Source organism: Talpa occidentalis, unplaced genomic scaffold, assembly GCF_014898055.3.
Source record: "Talpa occidentalis isolate TD23 unplaced genomic scaffold, MPIMG_talOcc4v2.1 talOcc4.4, whole genome shotgun sequence".
Taxonomy (NCBI): Eukaryota; Metazoa; Chordata; class Mammalia; order Eulipotyphla; family Talpidae; genus Talpa; species Talpa occidentalis.
The window spans coordinates 65429940-65455887 of NW_023604295.1; the positions used below are offsets into that span (position 1 = coordinate 65429940).

General features: G+C 39.7%; 1 protein-coding gene and 1 pseudogene across 4 annotated transcripts in view; one reads left to right on the forward strand and one right to left on the reverse strand.

Annotated features, from left to right (window-relative positions):
- Positions 1–836: 836 nt before the first annotated feature.
- NSUN3 (NOP2/Sun RNA methyltransferase 3) overlaps positions 837–25948 on the reverse strand; it is a 79380-nt gene continuing 54268 nt past the window's right edge. Inside the window, exons 6-8 of one of the 4 annotated variants that reach the window (XR_008553899.1) lie at positions 2766–2869; positions 1913–1983; positions 837–1770 (exon numbers count right to left, since the gene is read on the reverse strand). Coding sequence is in view for 2 of the 4 variants with exons in the window: in XM_054700688.1 (XP_054556663.1) it covers positions 2770–2869 (100 nt within the window). In the remaining 2 variants the exon portion in view is untranslated. Of the gene's footprint in view, positions 1774–1827; positions 1984–2765; positions 2870–25948 lie in introns of those variants that run through there. The other 3 variants (XR_008553898.1, XM_054700688.1, XM_054700687.1) reach the window with 3 other exon arrangements.
- LOC119258150 (cyclin-I-like) lies at positions 1089–1888 on the forward strand (annotated as a pseudogene).

Below are 25948 nucleotides of genomic sequence, written 5' to 3' on the forward strand. Positions count from 1 at the left end.
TAACGGTAGAGGATAATGGATATAGCATTTGCAAATTCAGGGGGGAACCATGGCCTTCTCTATTTGAAGTATGTGGCTACATCTCTGTAATCTGAGTTGTTTATATATTTCAATGTTAAAATAGAATAAATGAAATTTCATGAACTGAAATATAATAAAAGAAATGTAAGCTCGATAAGAGCATGGATGTTTTGTTGTCGTTGTTCACTGATGTGGCCCCCAAGCATCAAGAAGGGTGCCTGGCACAGAGTAAGTGCTTAAAATCTTTTGCTGAAAAAAAAAAATGTATTTATTTGATCATCCCTGAATGTACAATTAAAGTGTGAAAGAAGGCATTTAAATAGATTCCAAGAAAGTGAATAGAGTCCTGGAGGAAACTAGCCGGCTGTGAGGATACTCCAGATATACTACAATGGGGCATTGACAATGAGAAGAGAAGATGAAGAACTAACCGATTTGAGCCCATTAAATGGGCTGAGCTTGCCCCCTGAATGTGTGGGGCAAGAATCTAAAGGATCCTCTAGAATCCTTTCATCTATCTATTTCAAAACATCAGTGAAAATGTGATATGAGATTTTAACTTCAAATATCCCCAGTCTAATAATGGAAACATACCAGGGCAGCTCCTTTCCATATTATAATCCAATTTGACAATGCTGTGAGAAAGGGAAATACGGACAGGGAATGGGGATGTGGCAAAGATGTTTTCTTGCAACAAGGTGATCTCATTCATTGCAGAAGACTAAAGTCCTCAGATAAAGGATCAGGGGAAAGATGTGTCAGGAGGGAAAAACAGCAAACACAAAAACAAGAGAGGGCTTAGCAAAGCCTAGGAATTGCAAATAATTTTATTTGGCTGGAGCAACACTTTAGAAAGGAAATGAGGCAAGAGAAAAAGTCATCAGGAATACAAGTCCATATAGGACATCGTATTATGACATAAAGGACATCTTGATACATTTTCAGATTTATTGTTAAAGTTATGAGGAACTTTTAAGGGGTTTTAGGCAAAACAGTAACATAATGAGGGTTAGTTTAAAAAGATTCTCCTAAATGCACTGTTGTAGTTGAGCAGAGAGGAGTAACAATGATGTCAAGAAGTTATATTGCAATCAGCTATATCTTCTTAGCTGCCAAGGCGGTTGAGGAAGATGAAAGAATTCCAGTACTGAAGGTGGGTTGGCAAGACAGTGTCTATGGTTGTTCTTCCTCTGAAATTCTGAGGATAGAGAGAATAGTTCTGGATCAACTGAATTGGGATCTTCATATTGTCTCTCCACTGGCTTTTCTCCACACGCTCCACTAGTGTCAGCTAGGCCTCAGCTACTTTTCAGTTTGGCCATACTGAAACTGTCTCAGCCTTTGGTCATCCTTGCCACACAACTACTTCACTCTACCTATGAGCAACTTCTTCAATTCAGAGGGTCTATAACTGCTCCAGCCATTGAATTTAGAAATGGAGAAACTCATCATGACTGATGTCCTCTTACAACCGAACTGCTACGGAAGCACAGATGATCCCAGTTGATCCACAGTAGGGACCCTGTGGTGCATCGTCTTTCTGCTCTGCAGTCTTCCTGCCCTTGCATCCAGTTTATGTCTGCTGTCCCCTTAAGCACAGCCTGGCCATCTGTGAAAAAGGAGTGTCCAGGTTGTAACTCTCCTCTGTCCCCGGCCCAGGCTTCTCCTAGGACAATAGCAAACTGGAAGCCAGTGAGCAGAGGAGACTTCTGCCATCATCTTCCTGTTGCCATGGGTGCAAATTGATCTCTGCTAAATGTAAAGTAGAGAAAATGGACATAGGTGACTTCTATGTGGTGTCATCAAATGTCTCTACAATGAAGAAAATGCTTTAGTAAAGGCAGGTTCTGTGAGTGACACTGGTTGATCAAGGCAAGAGGGACATACTTACCCTTGTCCACCCTTGCAGTCTGTTCCTGCCAGGTAGCTTCAAGTGTTACTTTCGAACTAACGTTGGCTATTCTAGAAACAGGAACATGGAAATCCATACAAGGCAATAGAATAGGTGCAATATACCCTACCAGGCTGATTGGAAGTGAGTCAGAAAAAAACTCCATTTACTTGCATGGCTAATCATAATTCACCATTATTTAAAGTACTTCAAGACCCAAAAACAAGTGTAAAATTAAGAAGATCCTTATGTCTTGAAAAGTAAAATTTTCTTTGTAATGTTTGCCAGTTATACCCTCTTCTTTGTAAAAACAAAACAAAACAAAACAAAACATTCCCAAATTCATAGCTAGCTGTCCCCAGTGTCCGGATTTAATTTTCCTCTTGCTTTTTCTTGCCTCTTCATTGAAAACTTAATTGCCCCATATGAGTCCGAGGTGGTAATAGAAAAGAACTCACACTACCAGATTGATTTTTACAGTTGTCTCATTTCAATTTTTAGAATTTGGAAACAATATTATTGTTTTCATTTTTGTTTACCCTAAAGTAAAGTGACTTTACTGTGGCATGGAATTAGGACACTCTTAGGTTTGTTGGAAGAATTTTAAACATTAGCATAAAATAATTTATGATAAGGTTAGTATATGCAGGAGCTCACAAGAAATATGTAACAAATAAAATGAGATATTTTGGAGTAACTGCTAGTTTTTGTGCATTTACAATTCATAGGAGAGACTGTCTCGATATTGGGGTAGCTCTATGGTTTGGGTCTGTAACATGAAATAATGGAATTCAATTACTTACTTGTGTGTTAAGCTATTAGAATTTCCTTGATAAAAGTTATTTTCCCCTACCTCCTTAGCATATCTTCATTTTTCTTTTTGACTTCTGGATCCTGAGCTCCTTGTCCAGTTTGAAGAAGACATTGCAGGCAGAACCAAGTAGCGATGATAAGAGCCTATGGTAGCAATAAAAAGTACTTTAAAAATAATAATGTCATGGAAAACATTCAGGAACCTGCTACTGTGGTACCAAGGGAAAGTGCTGGGTGCCTAAATGAATGTCTTAGACCTAGAGACCTTTGTAAATAGATAGATTTTCTATTTAGGAAAGAAAATGTGAGGGAGTAAGGAGTAGATAAGCAAAATTCCAACTTTGGCAACTTTGAGGACTCAGGGAGGGTAGCAAACAAGAAGGAAAACAGTAAGTGCACTCATTGATATGCTGTGCTTGAGATAAGTTAAATTCTGAGGAAAAGACATACAAAGAAAAGCTATCAATTTATCTAGCATTTTGTCTGGGCCAGTATGGTGCCTGACCATAGAAAGTACTCAATAATTCATTTGCGAATGAATGAACAAAAAAAGTTCAATAAGGACATGTGGACTTGAATCTAGAAAAGGGAATTAATATATACCAGGAGAATGTATGCTGTGGGAGAAATGTAGATCAGTTCTGTTCAAAGCAGGGACAGCAGACAATGCTGGTCCTCAAACTGTCACCTATCCTCAGAGAAGTAAGTGTAGATAATAAGAGTATTGGAAAACATTGATAGCAATTAAACAGATTAAGTATATGTCTATTTCATATATTATAAAAAACTTGGGAACATTTTATGTTTTTTTTTCTCTCCTTTAAAATTTATTCCTAGGGTCTCCCCAGTGGCGCTGCGGTTGAGCGCTGGATTGCGAAGCTGCCCGCAGCCTCTGCAGCGCAGGTTCGATCGCTGGCCGCCCGGAGAGTGTCCCACATGGCGCACAGACCTTTCCTGCCGCCCGCTGCTCCCCTCAGCAGTGTACTTCGTCACTCTGCCTGCTCTGCTCTCCTCTCTGGCTCTGGTGAATTCTCTCACCCTCCCGCACTTCTGACTGTACCCAGGGCTGGTATAAATAAATACGTCTTTAAAAAAAAAATAAATAAATAAAATTAATTCCTAGTATCTTTCTAAAAATTTTATAAAAGTTTTGATCAGCAATGAATGGGTGATGTTAAAAGCAAATAAACAATACAGACTGGTCCATAAACACAGGGAGTTTAAGCACTTATTGCGCCATTGGGGGAGATTTTATGGCAGCACCTCTTTAATCTAATCTCACTTCTTATTCATCCTTTTCACCTGTTCTTCTAATTTCAATTTTATTTCCTCCTTAGGATGCCAGTAGTAAACAAACCCCCTTCTGTATATTTTCTATGTTTTTCCATTTTAGCTCCAAAATTATTCCGAAGGCATGGATAGAAGGCATGTCTTTCCCACGCCTCAATCCTGTAGAAAAAACAGCATGTTGACAAAATGCGAAGCTAGCCCTCTGGTGTTATGTCCCTTATTCTCCATACTCCTTGAGTGTAGCAGGACTTATGACTTACATCTAGTTAAGTGAATATGGCAGGGGTGATCAGATATTACTTTTTTGATAGAGAGGGGATAATAGTTGGATGCATGGGTGGGTAGATAGAGTGATAAATAGGAAACGGATCTCTTAGCAACTTCACTCTGACACTGGCAATGAAGAAGCAAACTGCCGTTAGTTCTAAAGTTACCAAAAACAATTGACTACAAGCTGGGAGAGCTTAGAAGTGGATCTTTTCTCTTTAGATAGGACTTCACTTTCAATTGGTATCTTAACGGTAACTTCATGAGACCCCCCCCCAAACAGAGGACCCAGTTAAGCTATACCTGGAATCCGACCTAGAGAAAATGTAAGATAATAAATTTGTGTTGTTTAAACTGCTTGATTTGAGGTAGTTTGTTATGCAGCCTAGGAGACGAATGCAATTATACAGGTGGTAGTGATTTGAGTGATTCATTATGAATTGAAACCTACAACAGAAAAACATAGGTTGGAAAGAGGAGCCATGAAGGATCCTGTGGAGTCATGAGGTCTTGGAAATGGGGAAAAGAAATTATGAAAAAGGGAACGGAAAACCAAGCCAAGCTTAAGAGATGTCAAAAAGAAGAAAAACTATGAAAGGTCACTATATTTCATAAGAAAATGGAAAATAGTCACTGGAACCTTTTGAAAGAGTTTCTTCTCTAAAATATGGAACATCAACAAGAAGAATGTAAGGAATTGGAGAGGGGCTGGATGGTGCAAATTTGGAGATGTTGAGCAGAAGTAAACAGTACAACTTTAGGTAATTGAAGAAAGAACAGATGTTTAATGGACATTGGGTGATGCAGAATGAAGAGTTAAAGAATATATATTTCAACATGGTAGATGTAAGGATGGAGCAGAGTAAAAAAGAAACTAATGATGTTGGAGGGACAGGAGGTCAGGTCTGACCCCTGGGGTTAAAGTGGAAGCATTGCTCTAAGGAAAGATGCTCTTTTACTCTCAGACCATAAAAAAGTACAAAAGCACATAAAAAGTGAAGTATAGATTATAACGATCATGTAGGATAGTTCCCAACTTTTTGACAATTCAAGAGGTTGTCCAATTCAAAATGAGAGGGAAGGACGGGACCCTGAATTAGAAGCAAGTGAAGGCTTGGAATAACTCCTGTGCAGACTGTGTTAGACAATCAACAAGAGATTAATGAAAGGATTAAGAAGCAATTAAAGTCAGGCAGCGTGAATTGGTAGAAGGCCAAGTTTGCAGAGTTTTGCTGGAAATCTTTCACTGATGCTGGGTAGCAGCTAGTAGAGAAGCTGGATTGATGGTGGATCAGTGGCTCATAGAAAGCACTGCATACATCACTGGGAATGAAACCTGCAGACACCACTTGATTCAAAAAGTACAGCCAGGGAATGGAGATTTTAACAACAGATGGTGAATGTACTTTCAGTCAGCTATGACACTGGTCAATTTTTTTAATCCAACCATTACAAAACAGAAAATACCCTGACATGTTTTAATTACAGCTTATTTTAGCACTGTCCTTAATCAGTCAGCTGACTTGCTTAGGCCAGTCCTTTTATTCCCCAGTTCCTTGTATATTTCATTTTAAGTTTGTATAGGAAATAGTTATTTTCTTTAAATGTTTAAGTGAAACAGTATGGGCCACTAGAAATTTATATGCAGAGTTCTACATACTGATTCTATAACTTAACTAGGTATGATGGGAAAGTTATTTCATCTCTCTTTGCCGTAGGTTCCTGATCATAAGTGGGGTTAGTAATTTCTGATTCCCAGTGTAGGTATAATAATTAAGTGATGCGTATTGGCACCATAGTATTTAAAATGGATATTTAAATAATATCTATTATTATTTATTACTAAATAACATTATTTCAATCTTTTCATGAGAACAATGTAATCCCGTGCATTATTTATGTTTTCTAGAACAAGTCAGTAAAAATAGTGAGAAAAATTAAAAACAAGGAGAAGTGGAAAAGGAAGATACAATGGATCAAAATTTCATCACCAAGAGCCTCCCCTGGTGTTGCAGGTGGTTGAGCGCCGTGCTGTGAAGCTGTCCGCAGCCTCTGCAGCGCCGGTTCCATCCTGGCCAGCCGGCGAAGGTCCCACATGGCGCGGCAGACCTCTCCTGTCTAGTCCGCTGCTCCCCTCAGCAGTGTATTTCAGTCTGTCTGCCTGTTTTTGTTCCCTGCTCTGTCTCTGGTGAATCCTCTCACCCTCCCGCGCATCTGGCCTGTACCCCGGTTCTTGTGTAAATGAATAAAAACGAAAATTTCATCACCAAAGCGTTAGAATATTTAACATCTTTGTACCAAAAGCAAAATTTTGTAAGTAGAGAAGCAGTTTTGATGCCATAAAGTCCAATCCTTGTGATTTATAGATGAGAAAACTGTGGCCCAGCGAATACAGCTGGCTTTTCTTTTTTTTTTTTTTTTTTTTTTTTAAAGATTTATTTATTCATTTATACAAGCACTGGGTACAGTCAGAAGCACGGGAGGGTGAGAGAACTCACCAGAGCCAGAGCGGGGAGCAGAGCAGGCAGAAGGACCGAAGCACACCGCCGAGGGGAGCAGCGCGCTGCAGGAGAGGTCCGCGCGCCACGCGGGACCCTCCTCCGGCGGCCGGGGAGCAGCTGGGGATCGAACCGGCGCCACAGAGGCCACGGGCAGCCCCGCAACCCAGCGCTCAACCGCTGCGCCACCGGGGAGGCCCACAGCTGGCTTTTCTAAGGGCACATTGCTGACTAGCTTTGGAGCCAGCCCTAAACGTGAGGTTTCCCATTACCACTGCTTTTCCACTCATTCTGATGAGAGATAAACACAGTGCACTGTCAACAACCAACATTTATTGGGTCCACACATACTCAGGACACTCCCTACTCCGGGTGTATGGTCATTATTTGTTAAAATTTCACACCCATTATTAACCAAGCAAAAGGGTATGTGTAGATCAGCAAAAAGAATCCTTCTAAATAAAACAGGGGAAAAGCACTTTATATCTATGCCCGCAACATAAACTGCATAAAATTTCACTTCCTCCAGTACCATAGTTTGTAAAAAGTCTATTTTTGCAGGATAAAAATGTCGAGTTTTCAACTATCTTTGATCTCAAGGAAAACATGATGACTGTAAGTCATCCAAACTGTGAGCTCTTAAAACTCAGTCCTGAGGGCTCTTGTGCCTTATCAACGGGGCTAAATGATGTAAATTAGTTCACCAAAAGTTCAGAAAAAGTATTTTCTCAGATTCTAAAAGACCTTAAGCCTAGCCCATGGGCTCCACACCTAGCCTGCAATGTAGTAAGGCTCAAACTAGTTTTTTGAGGCAAACAAGGAAAAAGAAATGAGATAAAAAGCAACCTCAAAATGATGTTCCCTGGAGGCCCATGGTTGAGTTCAGATGATAATTTAGCAAATATCTGCACCCTGTCCTCTTGTAATTGTGTAGACATTAGTCCCCAAATCTTGTTTGCATGATTTAAAAGGTGTTTGCAAAAAAGTACACTTCTGTCTGCTGCTTTAAAACAATAAGTTGAGGATTGTTAGTTGGATAGTGTAACAAATCCTTCCTGGGCCACTAGCCCCAGCTCCCCCTCCAACTCAAGATGTGTTACAGACTATGTGTATTGTGTGTGAGAAGTGCAAAGAGGGAAATTTGATCAGCATGAGAGAATTTTCATTTGGTTTCATAAACACTTATTCTATTTATTCTGTCCCAGTTGTTCTAGGCACTTGAAGATATAAAACTGGCAAATTCCAGGCCCTACCATCTAGAATTGTGTAATATCCTGAGAGAGGCAGAATGTAAAAGAGATCACTTCAATATGTTAAATTAGAGCTATAATGAGGGCTTTATTTAGAGTACAGAAGTGAAGGAGGTGGGGGAGTGGGCAGTACTTAGCCTCATCCTCAGTTCAGGATTCCTGAAAGATGACTCATGTGCTATAGAGATGACTAAAGAGTCAGCAAGGTGGCAAAGATGAGAAAGGCACCTAGGCCTGAACAAAGACCCACAACATCAGCTAAAATGTTCTGTTCCGAGAACTTCATGCTTTAGGTATTGCTAATAATTAAGTTCAGTAATCAAGTTCAAACCAGAGAGTAGGAAAAAAGAAGGATTAGGAAGTCCTGAAGGTCAGTAACTGGAAGGGTTCATGTAACATGCTGTGTAGCTAAAGAGCACGGGCTTGATTCCGTAGGTGACAAGGAACTAATCAGGTAGGAGAATAAAGTAGACAGTTCACCCTGAGCAGCTTGGGGTGGGAGTGGAGTGAAATTTTTTTTTAAAGATTTATTTATTTATGCATACAAGAGCTGGGGTACAGGCCAGAGGTGTGTGTATGGGGTGGGGGGGGTGAGAGGATTCACCAGAGTCAGAGTGGGGAGAAAAACAGGCAGACTGACTGAAATACACTGCTGAGGGGAGCAGCGGGCAAGTCAGGAGAGGTCTGCTGTGCCATGTGGGTAGCTCCCTGGCTGGGGATCGAACTCATGCTTCATTGTCTGCAAATAGCTTCATAGGTTGTGTTTTAACCCCTTGTGCCACCAGGCAGGCCCTTAAAATTTATTTCTATAACTAAGTAGTCATCAGGTAGCTATTAAGTAAGCTTTTCTAAATCTTTATTGCTGTGTATCTCAGGCAATATGGGGATCCTGTTTATGTTTCACTAATTCTCTAGGTTGCGCCCTTGTTCCCATATAACAAAACACAGGTACTCTGCTTATTATCACCTGTGCTTCTCACCCTGGTGCCCTGAGATGCTTTCTCTATAACAAAAGGCTGCAGGTTCCTTTCTGCATTCATTAATATCAAGCCTGTGGCTATGCAGCTCACCACACAAATTAAATTACCAAAATTCATAAGATCTCAGGTCTTGTAAGTTGTTTGTTGTTTCTTTAACCATGCTTGAAATGAGAGAAGATATTTTGTATGCTGTTTAATTAAAGCATTAAGGAAGTGGCAGTCTTCCCCATAGGCAAAACTCTGCAAATTCGGTCTTTGGCTGCATCAAATACACTTTCAACTTCAATTAACAGAAATTTGCCTAAAAGTATCTTAAAACTTTATCTCATATTTCAGAAGTCCAGAAGTTCAGTGTAACCACAACTAAGCACTTACTTGTGGTTAGTTTAATGAACCAGCTTGTCACTAGGACCCAAATGTTGGACATTCTCTAATCTGCCACCTCCAGCAAATTAGCAATCTGCCCTCGTGGGTGCACAAGGTTTAGCAGGCATCGTTCGCCAAGACCATATTTAGCAAAGAACACGGATTTCTTCCTTTGGATAAGAGAAGACACCTTTCCTAGGAGCACCTGCTCAGAATTCCTCCAATTTCTACTCACCAGGCTTGGATCACATTTCCATGAGAACCTATCACTGACAAGAGATCTGGGACATCACGCTTGCCTTAGACTTATCCTGACCCAAAAAGGTCATGAGCGACCCTCCCAATCTTCCTCTCCCTGCAAGCCAGAGCAGGAGCCCATTTGTGAACAGAGTTCTGTTGGAGGCAAAAAACTTGGGCTGCATCAGAATGGCAAAAAGGAGAGAAGTGGCTCTTAGGGTTAAAATCAATAGTGTCTTGCCACACAGTCTTAGCAAATATCAGGATGTGCTAAGCATTGCATAATGCTGTGTATGGACCAGGGCCAAGATGCTGTGGGACTTGCAATGTAAGGGGGCATTTACTCTCTGCACTTGCATGGTTCTGAAAGTAGACACCCCCTTAAACTTTGTGTACTAAGAACCTTTGCTGGCTCCATCCCAGTCCTGATTCTGGCTGTGGACATAGTATCACCCAATAAATGCATTTACTTAATTTTAATTTGTATTTAATTTGTATTAGGAAACATGCTTTTCCCATAAATAACTGATTCCTCAAATTCTGTCACTAGCAGCTTATTCCTCTGTGTAAAGCCTTGTTTTCTTACTGTGATATATTTACTTTCAAATGTCCATAAAGAAGCCTATTACACTAACATATTCTTTGCTTGTAACAGAAGAAATATGCATTCATATCAAACCAGTGAGTTATTTGCATGCAAATTCTGTGTTAGATTTGGGATACTGGGGTCAAATTCTCTGGCATTGCAGCAAGAGAACATAATCTGAGAGATGATGGCAAAGATTGGGAAGAAATGTTGGACCCAGCAGAGTGACTTTGAGCCAGTGATATCTCCATAAACTCTGGAGGAAATATCACCAGAAAGGGACGGAGTAGGAGGATAAAGGGAATAGTATTGTAAGTTTTTGCCGCAGAACAAATTATCATGCAACATAGAGCCATAAAACAATGCACGTGTATTGCTGCTCTGGTATCTATGCCTCGCTCAGGCGGTTCTACTGACTTGGGGCAGATACAATTGACCTCCTTTGCGCTCGCTCACGTGTGGTCTTGAGCAGCTGCATGGTCTAGGATGGTCTCACTGTTATGGCCAAGTATCTTCCATCATCCAGCAATCAAGCCCTGAATTCCTCATGTGGGGTTTTCCAAGTTTCAAGACTAGTGAAGCAAACCTTAAAGTGCTTTTCTGGCCTCCCCTGGTGGCGCAGGCGGTTAAAAGCCACGTTATGAAGCTGTCCGCAGCCTCTGCAGCACCAGTTCCTTCCCTGCTGGCCAGCGAGCGTCCCACATGGCGTGGCAGACCTCTCCTGTCGTGCCCGCTGCTCCCCTCAGCAGTGTATTTCCTCAGTCTGCCTGTTCTCTTCCCCGCTCTGTCTCTGGTGACTCCTTTCACCCTCCCGCGCATCTGGTCTGTACCCCGGTTCTTGTATAAATAAATAAAACTTTAATAAAAAAATTTTTTAAAAATCAAGTGCTTTTCATGTCCTTGTATGTGTCATTTTGCTCATGACCCATTGGCCAAAGTAAATCATACAGTCAAGCTGAGAACTGGGGTTGGGTGGTGGTGAGAGCACTAATAGGGCCTAGACAGAGTAAGGGTGGGGTGTGGGGGAGGGGAGATAGTTATTTATGATCGTTTTTGCAACACAACACAAGGAGGGATTTTTGTTTGGGAGCATCTGTAAGGGAACTACTGAAGAATTCCAGAAACCATTGGGAGGCCTGCTGTGCATGTAGAGGAACCATCATATATACAGAGAAAGTGTGCCATTCAGAGTAATTGTTTCTAAAGGAAACACAGAAGAAAACACACGAGACAGCAAAACAGTGGTGGTTTCCATTCAAGTACTGCCCAGGTAGGGGGCTGCCAAGTGGATCTTTTGATTCTATGATTCTCCACCTGTGGAGATGAAGGAGTCAGGTTATTTGAGTCACAACCACCTTTGCTGTACTTTCCTGCTCACAAAGCAAAATCCCTGTGCTTTAACATCTTATGCATTTGACCTCCAGAAGGAATAATACCGAAAGGACAATAGGAAATCTTGGTCAGCTTGATATTTATATTTCTTGTAGAAAATTAATACATTAGGCTTCTGAGTTATATATTTCACTGTTGTATGAGATTTTTAACAGTAACTAAGACTTTGTTTAAAAAAAAAACCCACAGCTTTTTTCATATCACCTTATGTCATGAAATATTATTTGCAAAATGTCATTTTGCAAATTTTGTTCATCACTGCTTCACTAGTTCTTATTTATTGAGTTAATAAAGCATATGTTATGTTACCCCAGCACAAATTGTTAATAATTTTATAACTGTGTTCTAACATAATTCATTTCATTATAAACTCACTGATGAATGTATTTTATGTGATGATTTAAAAAATTATTCTGCAAAAGAGATGCTTGCAGTTCATAAGATTGCAAAGTGGAAAGGGGTTTTAAAAGGTTGATGCCCTGAGTTCCCATGAGCCAGCCTTACCTAGTCTGATAAAATCTAAAGTATTGCTAAGTGTTACTGGGACTTGCAAAGCCAAGATGCACACCCTAAACCAAGCAAAATCACCAAGGATATGCCACTCTTTATACTGTACTGTTACATTTATGTATGTCCTGCCATACTTAATAGTGAGCTGGAAATGCTAGGGATGATCATTAAAGAGAACATGGTGGACTGGGCAATCTCTAACGACATTTTCATTTCAGCATACTATAATTTTATAACTCTCTGTCCTAACTCAAGCCCCCAACATGGAGAAACATATTCAGTCTTCTAGAGTGAGATTATAAACTACTACTCACAGATCTACTAACTGGTTTTTTCCTGCCCGTGACCTCAGAATGCTTTATATATTTGTAGTGTTAATAAAAGTCAAAAGAAGAAGAATATTTTGTGACACTTCTAAATTATATGAAATTCAAATTTTAATGCCAGTAAACCATGCTTTGTTATAACACAGCCGTATCCATACATTGGGCCTATCTACGGCTGTTTTCATGCTACCCCAGCAGAGTTGAGGATGAGATGCAACAGAGACCATATGGTTAGCAGAATCTAAAATATTTACTCCCTGGACCTTTACAGAATAAGATTGCCAACCCCTGTTCTGGAGGGAAAAAAAATCTAGGTATCAGATCCTCTGCTTCTCCATTCCCTTTAATGTCTCATCCTTTCACTAAATGCTCCTTCCCAGATTAACCAGGCCTAAAATAACTCATCTCCTCCCTACTTCTACGCCTGCGTAGAGAGGTTTTTAGTGTGTGTTCCACTTCACAAGTAGCATGTCAGGCAAATCATGCATATAATTCACATTTTAAATGAGTTAATTATTTAAGTGCTCAATCTTTTAGTCCGTCTATCAGTCAGCATTACAACGAAGAAATGAATAAACATGAGGGCATTCCGTGCTCTTCCCCCCCATCATTCATTAAAAAGCATTTTGGAGACTCATTAGTCAGGAGCTTAAGCAGCCTTTATAGTAGCTGATAAGATGCCAGACATTACTCTCCAAACTACATGAGTATCACCTAAATGGAGGGAGTGAAATTCCTATCAGCTCAGTAGAAATTAACTGTGACTCAGCCTCTCAATGCCTTTCTCTAGCTCTTCAGGAAAATCTAATTCCATCTCTGTGATTTATTTAAATTGCTGGAAAAAAATGGTTAAGCGAATAAAGCACTTGGATGCATAAAATGATGTGTCACTTGCATACCATGGAGTGCTTTCAGTTCTATCATTAGGAAATGAAAAAGAGTAAGAAAAAATGGGCAGTCTTTAAAAGGATTTTAAAATCAGAACACAGCATGCCCCAACTCTCTCGTGACGCCTAAAAGCCTGTAGTGTACTTTCCTGCTTTATGGCCTTAAGAAGTCTAGGGTAGGTTCCGACTTTAAGTTCACTTTCCAAAACACCTTGTCACTTTCAAACAGTCACTTTGGCAGGCTCTCTTGAGTAACTTGCACTGAAAGGCATACAGCTGTCCGTGTCTCATTCTTATATGCAAGGCTCACAACACATATACTGCAGCAGTAAGGTGGGCAGTGACCTTATGAAAAGTCTCTTGGGTCCAGAAGCTTTGGTGGCATTTATGATAATTAGTTTTTATGGCCTCCTGCAGTTTTTCTAGTCACATCTGGTGGTTGCACTCATTTGAGGGCTTATTAAAAAAAAGCATTGTATTTCAATAAAGGCAAAATCACTTGAGAGAGGTAATGAGGATGGGGTTTGTGCTTCCATTTTTTAACAAAATGCCAAGGCCTGCTGAATTAAATAAAATGAGTGCCTCTTGAATGCTTGTAGTTTTCGCACTTACTCCTAATGTTGCAAATCCCTTGAGTTCAGTCTGTGTGCCCGGTGCCAGAGTGACATCTGTTAGTGAAGGCGAACAGATTAATTTGTAGGCTCTTGATAACTGCTTCAAGTTCCAAGGGCTGAAGGTGTCTGCTTGGTGAGGAGACATGGTTATTTTGGCAGGGAGGGGAAAGAATAGTAGACTGAGGCCAATATGAACCAAAAGAGAGCATGATGGAGGCTAGTGCTGCTGCTTAAATCAAAGTCAACCTATGTCCAAATAGTTGGTAGCACTTAGCAATGAAGCACCTCCAATGGAAAACAATGAGCTCTCTCAATAAAGAGTATGTTTATAAAGTAAAAATTTAAAGCATAATTAATGAGGGGCCTCCCCTAGTGGCGCAGGTGATTGAACGTAGCCCCGTGAAGCTGTCCACAGCCTCTGCAGCGCGGGTTCGATTCCGGCAGGTGAGAATCCCACATGGCGAAGCAGACCTCTCCTGTCTCGCCCGCTGCTCCCCTCAGCAGTGTATTTCGTCAGTCTGCCTGTTCTGTTACCTGCTCTGTCTCCGGTGAATCCTCTCACCCTCCCGTGCATCTGGCCTGTACTCCTGTTCTTGTATAAAAATAAATAAATCTTTTTAAAAAAAGCATAATTAATGAGCTTATGAAAAGTGCAGGAAAACAGCAGCCTATTAGTCATGGAAGTTACACCATTTAAATGCATGTAGCAAGGGATACTTGCTGACAAGGCTCAAAGGCTTATCCCAAACTTCAAACTAATTTTTCTTTCTAAAAGTATTGAGTTACATTCTTTACTAACTACTGTTGATCCTGGTTCCCCTTGAATTTACACTCTAGCACATTTTAACAATTTTTAAAAAATATATAGATTGTCATAGGAAAGTTATAAAATGAACTCTTGAGAGAATCCCTCCCTCTATGCTTTAGAATAGAATGACGTAATTTTCCAATTCAAAACTTTGAACACAAGGTCACTCAGTGGGATAGAAAATTTGAAATTAGAATTGGTCCAGCATATTCAGCAAATTCAGGACCATCGTTGGAGTGCTTAGCTGGTCTTCTAGAGACCTCAGGGTACCAGCAGAAGAAAGCTGGAAAGCAATAGGAAGAACTGAGGGGATAAAAGAGAGAGAGAAAGAAAGAGCTGATAGCAGATATAAAGAGATCAGAAGCTAGGATTTGTGTCCAGGATTTGTGCATTGATGGTGAATCAGTAAAGTTCGTAATTTTGCTCTAGCTGATTTGAGTTGCATTTCTGTTCTTTATAACTTAAAAAGATCTGACAATCCTTCAATAAACAATCTCTCATAAACAGTGCAAGGTATTGCTATTATGAGAAAGTTATTGAAACTGTATTTAATCAATTCCTCAGCAACTATATACCAGGGTGTGACATAATTTGTCCTTTTCTAGCTAAAATAAAGAAAATGTTGAACAGGAAGAAAGGGAAAATTAATGATAGCTATCTTCAGAACAGAAGCACCATAGAATAATGTTAGATGTACAGGCCACCTTAGATAGTCTAAGGAGTTCAGGTAAGATGAGGAGTCTGAAATTCTAAAACAACGACTGTTTTAAAAATTTTGTGGGAGTTTCAGAATTTTGGGGCTTTATAACTTTACAGTGTTTACTATTTCAATGACCCATAGCTATGTCTCCATATTGATTAAAAGAAAAATCCTTTGTAAATTCCTTGTCAACACAAGATTATGAAAATAGGATACACACATAACAACAAAGCAACATCTAAGGCTGGGTATCCAAAACTCAGAGAAAAAAACTTTTAAAGGAATGATTTGCAGGTTGTGCAATGTTAAAATCTGTTATATATACATGTTGACAGCACATGCTCTTCCTCAGCAGCATAGACCATAACTGAGCCTAGTTAGCAAGACAAATTAGTCAAAAAGAGGAGCCTGCCAGATGGTGCACATTGTTAATAACGCCCATCTGTGAATTATGAAGCTGATTTGAGGGTGCATTTGGTGCTGCTTTTCTTGGACGGCAAAGTTACTGGAAACAGCTTTGTACTCTAAGTGGCTTCACAGGTAATTTTTAGTTTATTCTCTAGCTGAGATTTTGAGGAAATTTTCTTCTTCTAGCCTGATGGGTTCTTGTGCTTCAACAAAGGAGCAAAGTGTGTCCTTGGCACTTGGTTATTGTGAATTGCTCCCCTTTCTTTCAAAAACCAGAAAATTAGTAAAATCAGTGTTAAACTGTAACCAGGATAAGAAGATAGATACACAGTCACTCAACGGGAGTTTGCCCTCTGGAGAAGGAAGGGGTGTATGTGGGAAGAAAAGGGAAAAGCAGGGCCCTGGGCTCTTCGTCTTGACAGAGACTAAACTTGGTAGCAGGCACAAGGCTTCCTACTCACTCTGGTGAAGGTAGGTGCAGGTTGTGTGTGGAGAATTTGAATCTATAGGTGAATACACAGATGTTTCAGGAGACCTGATTCAGATGTCATTACATGGTGTGATTCTTCTAATACCTCTTACTCCGATTCCTCACTCACCAAGCTTCTGACTCCAAAGCTACAGTCTACATTTAGAATTTTCAGTTTATTTGAATGGCAGGTATTTATTTGCATGTGATAATAATTTCAAAATTCATCAAGAAAGTGGTATTTTCTTGCCTTCCCATGTATTTAGCTAAAACCTATGACTGCCAATATTTGATTATTTTTGAGCTATAAGATACTCCTTTTCATATCTTAGCTACATTAAAAAAATGAATATCTTAGACTTCCATGATTTTTGTCCCATGTCACTTGACTTGCTTTGTAAGGTAATAAACTGGTATTCCAGTGTTTCCTTCAGAATCATTTGCCTTTTAGTTAGGAAGAGAGAGTAAAACTGCCATAGGACCATCAAAAGCCAGAGATGGAATGGATTAGAGAGCAAATACTACAATTCTCTAATTTTGCAAGAAAGAGTGAAAGAAGCCCAACTGGTTTAGTGATTCCTTTGAAGTTGTAGAGTTTGTTATCTCAGAAGTACTGGAGCCTGAGCTCCAGAAGAGTCATCTTCCTATGACATTATGCTGAATATTCTGTATACTAGACATACCGCTAAGAGAAACTAAACTAAAATAAAGGAGACCAAAGTTTTATTCCCGCTCTCCCTTTAAGCTTTAACTATTTATGCTTTCATTATATAATACTATAACACATATTAAATAATAATATAAAGCACTGAAAAAGGCACTGAAGTATTAAAAACATAATATTCTAGTTATTTTAAGCATGTCTTTATTATAGAAAATTTGGAAAATGCACAAATGTATGCAAAATAATGAATATTATCTATAATTCTACTCTCACAAAAAAGATCAATATTAACATTTGGCTGTATCTTTCTAGAGCTTTTTTCTAGACATAAATTTGTGTTTTGCCTTCGTCAGTCACACACAGCACCCAATAAAGAAGCAACAGAATTCATATGGATTAAGAACATAGATTCAGAACAAAATCGTGCTTTGCCCTTAAGGACCTTGCGACCTCACGTAATGAATTAGCATCTTTCCTATTCATGAAGTCAAAATAGCTCCTGCTTCATAACACAGTTATGAAGATTCAATGACATTAATATTTGAAAATACTTAGAATAGTGCCTGGGATATACAAAGTGCTATATAAATGTTTATAAGATGAACAAATAGATGATCAATAAATATTCATGGGGTAAATTAATATGCATACATGTGTGCATAATTTAAAAATGTAATATTGAATATAATGCTCATCTAATGTCCTGCTTGTTTCACTGAATATTATAGTGTTAGTATTTCCTATGTTAATAAAAGAAATCCTAGTTCATCAATTTTTTATTTTCTGCTAACACATTTCTATCAGTTTATCTACAGTTATTTATTTACTTATTTATTATTGAGAGAACATTGGTTTACAACACTCTATATGTATCAGATACAGGTCCACAGCTCTTAAGATGTATGTTAGTGCACCACTCCCACCATCAAGGTGTCTCTGGTCCTCCACCACCATCCACTGGGTCCCCTACCCACCTCTGGTGGCCCAACTCTACAGTCAGAGTTCTAGGGTTGGGTTTCATTGGTTTTGTCTGTTCTTTTTTTTCTCTATACTCTACATATGAGTGAAATCATCTGGTTTTGTCTTTCTCCTTCTTATTTTCATTAGCATGATCCCCTCCAGTTCCACCCACATTGGTGCTATTTCCCTCCATATATTTGTATGACTATCGTCTTCACCAACAAGTCTTCCACCATATTACTTTCTCCATGACATCTACCCTGGCCACTCTGCCATCACCAATCCACCCCTCATGACTTTGTTCTACTTTCTGTTCCCCTGTAGTACTTGTTCCCTTATACTATATGGTGTGACATAAATATTTATTTATTATATTTATATTTACTTTTATTTCCCTTGTAGGGCCATATACTCCATGAGAGCAGGGAGACTATTTTGTTCACTGATGGATCCCAAGCACATAGAAAAAATATGTTAGATAACAGGTATTTATTAATATTTGCTAAATTGAAAGAGTTCCCTTCCCCTACCACCACTTTTTTTTACTATTATAAATTATGCTCTGATGAACATTTTTGTATATCGTTTTCTTACAACAGCTGTTTATATTTTTCATATTCTAGAAGTGATATTGTCAATCAAATGAACATCTTTAAAGTTCCTGCTATTTATTGCCAAATAGTTTCCCAGAAAGTTTTCCAGTTTTCTAAAGAAGATAATTTTTTTTTTTTTTTTACCAACTGTATAATGTATGTGTAGGTGGGAGGATAATAGCCACAAACCTTCATCCATGCTTCTGCTTTTCCACCCTTTACTGACACAAATCCTTTCCCAAGGAGTCAGGAATTGCTAATACGGTTGATCCAAGCCCTGGACATTGATTGAGCAAAACATGGTACTGAATGGGGCAACCTTGTGATAAAAGGTGCTGAATCCATGTGTGTCCTCTATATGTTGGGGTACTTCAATCATCACAAATATACACCCTGGGAGCAGTTAATTACCTCCTTAGTTCTTTTGACTCAGCCTTTTTTCCCAATGCACAATTCTTGGTCCATATGAATACTTAATTAAAAATACAAACCAGGAATCTATAGAACTCATTAAATATTTTAACATTCATCTTCTATGACATAGATTTGAAATGCCCCATCCTGAGCTTTCTTATCTGAATAGGGCTTCCTTTGTTTTTATTTCTTTAACACTTTTCTATTCAATTACAATGTGATACCTCAACAACTATCTGAGCAGCATATGGCTATCACCTTCCTCATGCTAGATATCACTCTTCTGTTAATGCCCATTAGCTCTACTGGTTGTCACACCAATAATTAAGTTTTGTACTTTCTACATCTCACATTTGACTACAGTGCTGAATTCAACTTCTTCTCTATACCTGTGCAACTATTTTTTTTTCTGGACTTAGGTTCGAGGTCTTATACAGTATTAGGGCCCATGAGAAGAGTCGATCATACACTCCACAAAAGCCATTTGCTCATTTCTAGTTTTCCCAACTTCACTGTAACTTTATAATTATAAGTAGCATTGTTGAAGTAGAAAATGAGATACTGTATAGTTTATGTAAGGTACACGCCACACACAATCAGCAAGGGATTTTTCAGCATTTTCTGTGGGAACAGAATTCGAAGCCTATGTTAAAGGATGCTGACTGTGAAAAACTGGCACAGAAAATAAGTCAGCAAAGTAATATAAAACACAAAGGACAACAGATGTATTGAGTGCAAAAATGGCAATATGAGGTGGTGTATGGATTTGGGGAAATTAGATTATTGTTAAGGACTTATCAGTTAGATTTTAAGCTTATGCCTGTTTCACAGACATAAGTTTTTTATCTAAAGCTCATGCAAACGTTTCAAACAATCAGAATATATATCTACATTACTTTGAAGAGATATTACTTTGAGAATTACTTTAATTACACTTAATCCTATTTCAGACTGATAGGCATTGAAATACAATAGAAGATGGACATGTATAAAGTTCAGGTCAGGGATCATGTTCTTATGTATTTCTTATTTTCTTCCACTGCTACTGTATATAATATTTTTTAAGATGAAATACTAGAGCAGCAAACCCAGGAAAACAGGGGAAGCTGTTGGTCATCACTTTGGAAGAAGTGTAGCCTTTTTTTTTTTTTAAGATTTATTTATTTATACAAGAACAGGGGTATAGGCCAGATACGTGGGAGGGTAAGAGGATTCACCAGAGACAGAGCGGGGAACAGAACAGACAGACTGACGAAATACACTGCTGAGGGGAGCAGGGGCACGACAGGAGAGGTCTGCCGTGCCATGTGGGACCCTCCCCGGCCGGGATCGAACTAGTGCTGCAGAGGCTGTGGACAGCTTCACAGTGCTGCGCTCAACTGCCTGCGCCACCAGGGGAGGCCCAGAAGTGTAGCTTTTTTGAAAGTCAGATTTGATAGAGAATTTGCAAAACAACAGATTATTCTTCATATTTTATTTTATTTTATTTTTTATGTTTATATTTTCAAAGGACATGTCTATTAGGAAAATGAGAAAGGAAAAAGAAACAGCTGCATTGACACAGGCAGGTGGGAGAGCTGCTATTTTCCACATTTTTTAAAAAAAGATTTATTTATTTATGCATACAAGAGCCAGGGTACAGGCCAGAGGTGCAGGGGGGTGTTGGGTGATGAGAGGATTCACCAGAGACAGAGTGGAGAACAGAACAGGCAGACTGACTGAAACCCATTGATGAGGGGAGCAGCGGGTGAGACAGGAGAGGTCTGCTGTGCCATGTGGGTAGCTCCCTGGATGACCGGGATTGAACTCCTGCTGCAGAGGCTACGGATTGCTTCTCAGTGCTGTGTTTAACCCCTTGCACCACCGGGGAGGCCCAGAGAAATAATGACTTTAAAATGTGGAAAATAAGGGGCTTCCCCGGTGGTGCAGTGGGTTGAGTGCAGCCCTGTGAAGCTGTCCGCAGCCTCTGCAGCCTCCGCAGCCTCTGCAGCCTTCGCAGCCTCCACAGTGCTGGTTCGATTCCCGGCCGGCCAGGGAGAATCCGACATGGCGAGGCAGATATGCCTCGCCTACTACTCCCCTCAGCAGTGCTTTTGGTCCGTCTGCCTGTTCTGCTCCCAACTCTGTCCCTGGTGAATCCTCTCTCCCTCCCACGAATCTGACCTGTACCCCAGCTCTTGTATAAATAAAAATAAATCTTAAAAAAAAATGTGGAAAATAGGGCCTCCTTGGTGGCGCAAGGAGTTAAGCACAGTACTGTGAAGCTATCTGTAGCCTCTGCAGCATGAGTCTGATCCCCGGCCATCCAGGGAGCTCCCCACATGGCGCAGCAGAACTCTTCTGTCTGGCCCGCTGCTCCCCTCAGCAGTGTGTTTCAGTCAGTCTGCCTGTTCTGTTCTCCACTCCATCTCTGGTGAATCCTCTCATCACCCCCTAATCCCCTGCACCTCTGGCCTGTACCACGGCTCTTGTATGCATAAATAAATAAATCTTTAAAAAAATAAAGTCATCATTTCTCAATGTCATTATCTCCAATATCCTTCTACCATCCAAACTTCCCTGTCTTGGGTTCCATTCCATCAAGTACCAGTTGCCTAATCAGATACTTAAAATTCTGGCATAGTTAGCTAAAAATCTGGCATGAGCTAATTATTATTATAGAGAATCTTTATCTTAGGAGACTTTGGAGAGCTTTAGATAATTCCTAAAACTCAAAGTACCTATATGCACTCACCTTGTGCCTTAAAAGAAACATTACTGAAAGTAGTTTGTGGTGGCCCAGTTTCTCAGGTATCATATTTAGACATTGCCAGCAATGGTCTTACTATCTAAAGATTATACATACTGGTCAGAACAGTATTCTTATGCTTACAAATAAATTCTAGCTCTTCCACTCAGTGGATGTGATATAACCATTTTCTCATCTGTATAATAAGGACAGCACTACCGACTCTGAGGATCAGGATGAAAATGAACTCATATATTTGCTTGTACATGGAAAGCATTCAAGAAGTGCAGGGATGACAGTATTGTCTCCTGCTGTGTAACAAATTACTTCAAAACTTAATAGCTTAAAACAACATTTCTTTTTTATCTCATAGCTCCTATGGGTCAGGAGTCTGGAAGCAGCTTAACAAGATGGTTTTGGCTCAGGTCTCTCAGGAAGCTGTAGAAAAAATGTTGGCCAGAGCTGCACTCATCTGAAGAGCTGACTAGAGGATCCACCTGCAACATGGCTTATTTACAGGGCTGTTGGCAAGAGGCCTCAGTTCTTCGCCACATGAACTTTGCCAGACAATAGCTTTAATATTCTCATGACATGACACCTGGCTTCCCCCCAAAGCAAATGATCCAAGAGAGAAAGGTTGAAGCTGAAACATCTTCTACTATCCAACTTCAGAAATTACACATAATCATTCCCACGCTATCTACTTAGTCACTCCCACTCAGCCTGGGAAAGGACGCTGCCCCACTGTAAACACCGGGAAACAAGGCTCAGCGGGAGGCCTCTTGGAGACTAGCTTCCATAATGATAATGGTGATGCTGATGATGGTGGCACAGATGCTGGGAGATCAAGAGCACACCTAGAACCCAGAAGAACTGAGTAAGTAAGACTTCCTTTGCCTCAGGATGCAAAAGAGAAAAGCTAGATGTTCAAAGTAAAACTTTAATAATTCTAAAGAGACCTGAGAAAGTTCCTGAGTGAACTGTTCTCTAGAAGAGCTACGTAAGTTACCAGTTTCCAAGTTGCTAATGCACAGAATATTCTAAACTCATTCAACAATGTTTACTAAGTGCTAGGATATCTTTCATATGTTGAAGGTATATCAGTGAATAAAAAAAAAGAGATCCTTGCTTCCATTATAATGGAGAGAAAGGCAATAAAATAGTAAAACATATGGCATGCTAATGATAACTGAAAAGACAGTAGGTGTGAAGTATGAGAGGAATTTGTAATTTTGGAGCAGAGGAGGGGGTGAATTGCCAGACTAGATTATATATTGAATGAGTGAATGATTGAATGAATGAATGAATAAATGAAAAAATCATAGGTCTGTCTCTGGGAGAGAGAACTTCAAGTTGTATATTCACTGAAACAAAATAGCTTAAAACACTAACTGAAATCAGTAGGCTATGGAAGCTAGAACGCACATATTCTATGAGGTGCCGGCCCCCAGAACACCAACGGGAGCAGACATAGCTGGACACACTGGCAACAGCACACATAAGCCAGGGTGCTGGACAGAGGCTGAGATCATTAAATAGTAATTCAGGGCAGCAGAATCACTGTGAATAATTTGCAGCAAGAGAACGAGTAATGGATTGGGAAGCATCTTTCTACCTGGGGGCCTTCAACTTCTAAACCACATAGTAAACTTTCAAGACAGTATTACTATCTCCATTCCACAAATGAGGAAACCAATACTCAGAAGCAAATGACCTAGTAAATATTCAACTCATTTCAAAGATGTCCCATAAGCATCTCCCTTCTAAGATCTTCTTGGATGTGTGATGAGGGAATATTAGCATTGGTAAGGGACATCAATATACAAAGACATATTTTGGGACTTGAAACAGGGACCAAAAACTTACATGAGTAAGTGCAATAAGCTATTTAGTGTCTGTGCTGGTCTCCCCTTAATAGCTTCAAATGGCATTTCTTAAGCTCCATGCAGTGCAATGCTGAGCATAACTCAGATCCATTGTTATCTCCTGAAGGGTCTATATATATGGAAATGACAAGAAACAGAACACAGAGCTTGCTCTGCACACACAGAACTTCAAGACTTCCCTTCCCATATTAGTAGTACAGCGAGGATCTCACTCCCCAGAACTGTCTGAACTCAACGCGGCAAGGGTAGATAGTAGTAGGAAGAGAAATACTACCTTAGCTTTCTTAGTCTGGGAGAAACTAGCTGGGTATGAAAACTGCATTGACAAAGACAAATTAAAAGAAGAAAAGCCAACACATTTATTTGATGTTAAGTTTTACATGACACGGGGGCCTGCACAAGGAAATGAAGACCTGAAGACATGATTAACCCAAAGTAATTTATTTAAGGTGTGATGAAGAGTGGAAAGTTAGCAGAAAATGTGATGGGACAGACTTGTAATCTAACAGGGGGAAACAACCAGGTCTTTCCTTGCAGGTCCTTCTCTGTGTCCTTTCAGAGACGGGGCTGCTTTCCTCCAGGTAGAGAGAGGGCACTTGTCTCAGGATGCTGCAGAGGTCAGAGTCCTTTCTGTACACGTTGTTTCTCAAATTCCTTTGGCTTATTCAAAATATCATGTTTTGGGGTAGCATGTCCTGAACCCCATCACTATGAAACTGGATCAAATGGTTCTCATTTCATCAGTGCTGTTAACAAGTACATAGAATAAAGCTGATCCTTAGCACCACATTGGAAAATTTCATATGTGGTCAAATGCATAATTATTATTTAGTAAAGACAGATTGGGAGATTTTTAATTCTTATTTTTGCTACACAAATGGATTGAATGTCAAAATAGCCTGCCATACTGAGTAGAGAGATAGGAGAAAACTGAATATACATTTACAAAGACTTTCTAAAGGCTAGTGGTCCTTACATCAGTTTCCCACTTGCCAGATGGAAAGACCACTCTTTTTGAGCATAAGTAGACAAGAGAGAGAGACAGAGATGACAGCTACAGAAATTGTACTCTTAGGGACAAATGAATGTCCTAGAATATCCATCACAACATGGAGAGAGAACTCTTGTTGCAGGGATTCTCTGGAGACTTCCTGCAATGGTCCATTGGAGGAGCCTCTGCCCTAGTTTTGAACATGGACACCTACTTCCTTGCTGCATGGTATTAAATAAAAGTGCATGACATACACATTGTATGCCAATGGCTTAAATGTACAAGAGGCCAACATTAGCTTGCCAAATAAATATAATTTAAACCCCATCTTGCTCTTTGTCAAAAAATTATGTATTCTTATACATAAATCATAAACCCACGAAGCACAGTCTCATAATTTGACACCAATCTTTTCTCTTGAGAGTCATTACTCAGGTTCTCATCTTTGAAATAGAATGATGACATTTTTACTTAAAAAAAGAACTCATTTTAATTTTCATTTCTACCCACCGTGCATTTTAAATCAGGCAGTGCGAGCTGTGGAGTGCTTGCCTCTGCCCTGTCAGGCCGGGGGAAGCCAGTCCAGGGGAAAGAAAGGGGAAAAAGGAAAATAGTTGTCAAGCCTGGGAGAGCCCCAGGGTGCACAGGGGAGACAGGGAGGCCTTGCTGATCAACACAAGCACTTGACAGATGTCTCATCACAGTTGTAATCTACCTTTTGCCAATTTCCAGCTTTTACTATATTCAAGAATTTAATTTTCAATTTTGAAAAGGGGTAAAGAATGGAGACAATATTTATTCCCCATACTCCTTAGCTCTGGTTTGCCAAGCTGATCTCTGAATATGTAAATACTTCGCACAGGGAGTTGAGAAAGACTGTCTTCTTGGTCTTATTAGAGACAGGAGTTAAGCCAGAATATTCTCAGGGTAGGCTGGCAGAGAAGCCAGGAAGGTATACTTCCACTAAAGGAGCTGTCAAGCTAATTTAACTAGAAATCCTGACAAAATAACTTAGTACTTTGTGACTGCTGCTTTAGAAATACAGATATACCCAGTTGGGAAACAAATAAAGGGTTTTAAGGAGAAAAAGAATGTTCTTCTGTGGACAAGGCTCCTATTCTAAGGTAACTCACCACTGGGGCAGCCTGTCAGCTTAATGTGCAGCTCCCTGAGCGAAGCATGGGTATTTGCTTAGTAATATTGGGTTTATACAGAAAAACTGGGAGTCATTAGGCCTTAAGGTATTTTAGCCTGGCAGTGCCAGAAACCCGCAATGTTAGGAACCATATATTGAAATAACATCACACTGAGAAAATAGAACAAAAATATTCTTGTATACAGGACGAAATAGATGATTGTTATTTTGCATATTTCATAAAATAAGGTATATTTGTGCACT